Raw genomic sequence first — 5,224 nt, 5'->3', positions numbered from 1 at the left:
ATTTATATAATGTTGTATGATGTATATTGTAGCATGCTGTAGGGTGCCTGAGTTGTATTATTTTGATAGGCTTGTGCAAGTTATTTCTTGTTGGAGGAAGTGTGGTTTCTCCTCGGGGGGATGACCATATATGGATGTGTCCAGAGTGCGGCTGGTTGTCAAGCTAGCGTTTATATATCAACCTTGATTATTTCCTGTTATTGAGTGTAATAAATTCGTGTGATTATTGTAACAGTATTATATACTCTTAAGATTACTGATTATATGGTTCTTAGTACTGCACTTTGTTAGTAGAGTTTTCACAGGAGTTCATGTGGATGCTTAGTTGATGTTTTGGTAGGACGCCTGCTGTGCTGGCGGGAGGCGTGGGTGAGCAGCATGGGAGGAGACATGCTGTGCTGGCGGGAGGCGTGGGTGAGCAGCATGGGAGGAGACATGCTGTGCTGGCGGGAGGCGTGGGTGAGCAGCATGGGAGGAGACGTGGGTGAGCAGCATGGGAGGAGACATGCTTTGCTGGCGGGAGGCGTGGGTGAGCTGCATGGGAGGAGACATGCTGTGCTGGCGGGAGGCGTGGGTGAGCTGCATGGGAGGAGACATGCTGTGCTGGCGGGAGGCGTGGGTGAGCAGCATGGGAGGAGACATGCTGTGCTGGCGGGAGGCGTGGGTGAGCAGCATGGGTGGAGACATGCTGTGCTGGCGGGAGGCGTGGGTGAGCAGCATGGGAGGAGACATGCTGTGCTGGCGGGAGGCGTGGGTGAGCAGCATGGGAGGAGACGTGGGTGAGCAGCATGGGAGGAGACATGCTTTGCTGGCGGGAGGCGTGGGTGAGCTGCATGGGAGGAGACATGCTGTGCTGGCGGGAGGCGTGGGTGAGCTGCATGGGAGGAGACATGCTGTGCTGGCGGGAGGCGTGGGTGAGCAGCATGGGAGGAGACATGCTGTGCTGGCGGGAGGCGTGGGTGAGCAGCATGGGTGGAGACATGCTGTGCTGGCGGGAGGCGTGGGTGAGCAGCATGGGGGGAGACATGCTGTGCTGGCGGGAGGCGTGGGTGAGCAGCATGGGAGGAGACATGCTGTGCTGGCGGGAGGCGTGGGTGAGCAGCATGGGAGGAGACATGCTGTGCTGGCGGGAGGCGTGGGTGAGCAGCATGGGAGAAGACATGCTGTGCTGGCGGGAGGCGTGGGTGAGCAGCATGGGAGGAGACATGCTGTGCTGGCGGGAGGCGTGGGTGAGCAGCATGGGAGGAGACATGCTGTGCTGGCGGGAGGCGTGGGTGAGCAGCATGGGAGGAGACATGCTGTGCTGGCGGGAGGCGTGGGTGAGCAGCATGGGAGGAGACATGCTGTGCTGGCGGGAGGCGTGGGTGAGCTGCATGGGAGGAGACATGCTGTGCTGGCGGGAGGCGTGGGTGAGCAGCATGGGAGGAGACATGCTGTGCTGGCGGGAGGCGTGGGTGAGCAGCATGGGAGGAGACATGCTGTGCTGGCGGGAGGCGTGGGTGAGCAGCATGGGGGGAGACATGCTGTGCTGGCGGGAGGCGTGGGTGAGCAGAATGGGAGGAGACATGCTGTGCTGGCGGGAGGCGTGGGTGAGCAGCATGGGAGGAGACATGCTGTGCTGGCGGGAGGCGTGGGTGAGCAGCATGGGAGGAGACATGCTGTGCTGGCGGGAGGCGTGGGTGAGCTGCATGGGAGGATACATGCTGTGCTGGCGGGAGGCGTGGGTGAGCTGCATGGGAGGAGACATGCTGTGCTGGCGGGAGGCGTGGGTGAGCAGCATGGGAGGAGACATGCTGTGCTGGCGGGAGGCGTGGGTGAGCAGCATGGGAGGAGACATGCTGTGCTGGCGGGAGGCGTGGGTGAGCAGCATGGGAGGAGACATGCTGTGCTGGCGGGAGGCGTGGGTGAGCTGCATGGGAGGAGACATGCTGTGCTGGCGGGAGGCGTGGGTGAGCTGCATGGGAGGAGACATGTACTGAAGTTAAGTCGGTGGACATTGTTTATTTAGCTTATTACTTAGTTAATTCTCTTGGTAAGACTTTTTTGTGATACCTATTTGAAAAAAAAAAAAAAAAAAAAAATAGATCCGATACCTATTTATTAATTCCTGTGTTTAAGAGATTGTCTGTGCTCATTAAGGATTTTATGATATTATTGCATGATGAAGAATATTTCTGGCTGTTATATTTTTACCATTTATATGTTGATATGTTTGTCGCCCTTACGTACAGTATGGGTGTTAGTTAGTTAGTTTAGTTCATTTATTATGCACCCCATACCCATCCTGTGGGCGGTAGTGGAAAGGGTTACAGAGGCACATAATGGGCTCAGGGACTGAACCCCACAATTCATTTAGCTAAGCAAGTTACAATCTTGATGAGCTAGTTACAAAATTCAATATAAGTCATCACATCAACAATGGGTTCGAGATCGACCTCAAGTACAGGTTCTAAATTAAGCAACTGACATATGTGGAGAGCTAGTGTCAAAATTTATATGTTTGTCCTGCACACCGCCCCCTATCCAGTGGGCAGCGGTGGATAGGTTACAATCACTTAGTTACTACCTACAGTTAGCAAACTGGGGATATTTGGCTAAAATTTCTGGTAGCAGATCATTTTGAATGAAATATTGACACATCGCTGGAACATTGGTTATAGAATTGTCTCTAAATTCACGTATCTTTTCGCACTCCATCACATAGTGACGGAGGGTGTGCGAATAATTTTGTTGACACAGTTTACATTTGGTCAGGTCTACATCAGCAGATAATGAGAATTCCCAGAGATACTTGTAACCGAGTCTAAGCCGAGCAGTAGTAACATCTAGAAGTCTGCTGATTTTATTGGATGATCCATAGATGTGTGGCTCCTCTTGCATGATAGTATGATGATAGATGGAATTACTGGTGTCAATTTCACTTTGCCTCAGATCTACAAGATCTTGTTGAAGTTCTCGGTGTACAGCTGCTCTCAGATTGCTCATTGACAATCCAAGGTTACACTCAACGGCTCCTTTAAAGGCAGATTCTTTGGCTAACTTATCAGCTCTATCATGCATTCGGAGGCCAACATGAGATGGAGACCACATGAAATGGACTCTGGGTGACAAACTCCTTTTAAAGCAGTATTTTTCTAATAATACCCTTTTACATATTACTATCCCCTAGACGAAAGTTTAAGATGAGGCCGAAACATATATAGTTGATCACTACAGGCAAAAGAACCATACCAAGGCGTCAAGGGCTGCAACAGCAGCCCATGACAGCTGACTAACTCCCAGGTACCTATTTACTGCTAGGTAACAGGTTCATTAGGGTGAAGGAAACTCTGCCCATTATTTCTCCTCGGCGCCTGGGATCGAACCCGGGACCACAGGATCAAGCTTACAGCGTGTTGTCCGCTCAGCCACCGGCCCCGGATGTATATTTGTGGATGGATGTGTGTATGTGTATATTTGTTTGTATTTATCTATATGTGTGTATATTTATGCTCTCCCCTCAGTGCTGACATATCAGTGACTACGGTCGGAGGTAAGGAGGCCTGGTCGACGACCGGGCCGCGGGGACGCTAAGCCCCGGAAGCACCTCAAGGTAACGGGGAAACTGAGGTCCAGATCTTAAAGCCCCAGCTAAAAGCATTGTAGTTCTTCTTGCATTGTAATTCTACTTTTGTGACTTTCAAATTCTTTGTCGAATCTTGCCTCAGCACCTCCATTGTTGGGAATAGAGATCGCTTCCACAATTTCTTCTTCCAGTGCATTACCAAAGTCTCCGAAGCATTTTTATTTTCAGCTTCTACTTGTGCCCGCTCGTTTTAATTTATCTCCATATAAAAAAGGCTGTCCTTGTCCATCTTGTATATTTCGCTCCAAAACTTGTATGTTGTGAACATATCCCCTCTATTTTTTCTTTCCTCTAGGGTAGTATAGTCTACTTCACTTAACCTATCTTCTTAGCTCAGGCACTAATCTTATTGAAGATCGTTGAACTTTTAAGTTTTGGTTTTGTTCTTCAGAAGGTGTGGATTCCAGGTTGGTGCTACATATTCCACTATTGTCCTGATAACAAAAGTGTAGATTGGCTTGAAAGAGTACTGATTTAGGTTTTAAAAGAACGTTCCTATATTCGTCAGCGTCCCATATGCTGCCTATGTAACGTTGTTTATATGTGTCTCAGGTGTGAGAGTTAGAATTAACTTCACTCAAATATATTTTTATATTTCCATGTCCTGTACTTGTCTACTCCTTATAGTATAGATATCCAATTGTCACTTTTCTACCTTTCCTATCCTCATTACCTTACACTTTTTAGGATTGAATTCTGGACACCATATACTTGCCCACTCCTGAAATTTACCTGTGTTCCTATAACCTTGTTAAGTTCACCATGGTTTTCAAATTATTCGTAACTTGTGTCATCCGTTTACATAAATTCACATTCACGTTAATTAGGAACAGTAGCAGTCCCAAGAGTGAGTCTTAGGGGAGCGCCACTTGTTTTATTGCTACATAACCATATTTATTCTCTGACTGTGACTGTTTTCTGTACTGGAAATATGTATTTCCTAACCCAGTTCAGTGCCTTTCCAGTTATCTCGGCTTGCTTCTACGTCTTGTACACTAGTTATTCGTGAGGAGAAGTATGAAGTTAGGTCTAATATTAAAGGAAAATAAAGTCAACTTAGCCTTCTTTTTCTCTATTATACTATAGTAACCTCATTATTGAACACAAGGAGGTTTGCCAGGACCGACATGTCTTTTCTAAATCAATGATTCTCTTTCGTTAAATGTTTATCATCTCCAAGTTGTCCTTTATTAACAACCTCATTTCTTCCTGCAGTACTTTACACTAATTACCTGTCCGGTACACTAGTCTTTAATTCAGTGGCGCCTATCTGTAATCTTGTTTTACAACCCGTTCTCGCAAATTCGTAAAGTCAATATTGACTTATTAACTACGTGCATAGGCGATATACTAAACATAATAGATACCCAGCAGCTAATAATAGATATAAAAGATTCATAGAAAACACCGACCTTACCTAACCTTGTTAGTATCTTAAGATAAGCATCTCATTGCTTCGTAATTACAATTATTACTTAACCTATACCTATTATAGGTTAGGTAATAATTGTAATTACGAAGCTATAAGATTCTTATCTTAAGATACTAACAAGGTTAGGTAAGGTCGGTGTTTTCTATGAATCTTTTTAAGGGTATCTA

General features: G+C 47.1%; 1 protein-coding gene across 1 annotated transcript; it reads right to left on the bottom strand.

Annotated features, from left to right (window-relative positions):
- Nucleotides 1-271: 271 nt before the first annotated feature.
- On the bottom strand, nucleotides 272-1,972 carry LOC123763356 (proline-rich protein 36-like). The gene has a single exon (XM_045750511.1). The coding sequence runs from the start codon at nucleotides 1,970-1,972 to the stop codon at nucleotides 272-274; it is 1,701 nt and encodes a 566-aa protein (XP_045606467.1).
- Between the last annotated feature and the right edge of the window lie 3,252 nt (nucleotides 1,973-5,224).

The sequence above is a fragment of the Procambarus clarkii genome, chromosome 49 (assembly GCF_040958095.1).
Source record: "Procambarus clarkii isolate CNS0578487 chromosome 49, FALCON_Pclarkii_2.0, whole genome shotgun sequence".
NCBI classification, from domain to species: domain Eukaryota; kingdom Metazoa; phylum Arthropoda; class Malacostraca; order Decapoda; family Cambaridae; genus Procambarus; species Procambarus clarkii.
This window is presented reverse-complemented; position numbering and strand designations above follow the sequence as displayed.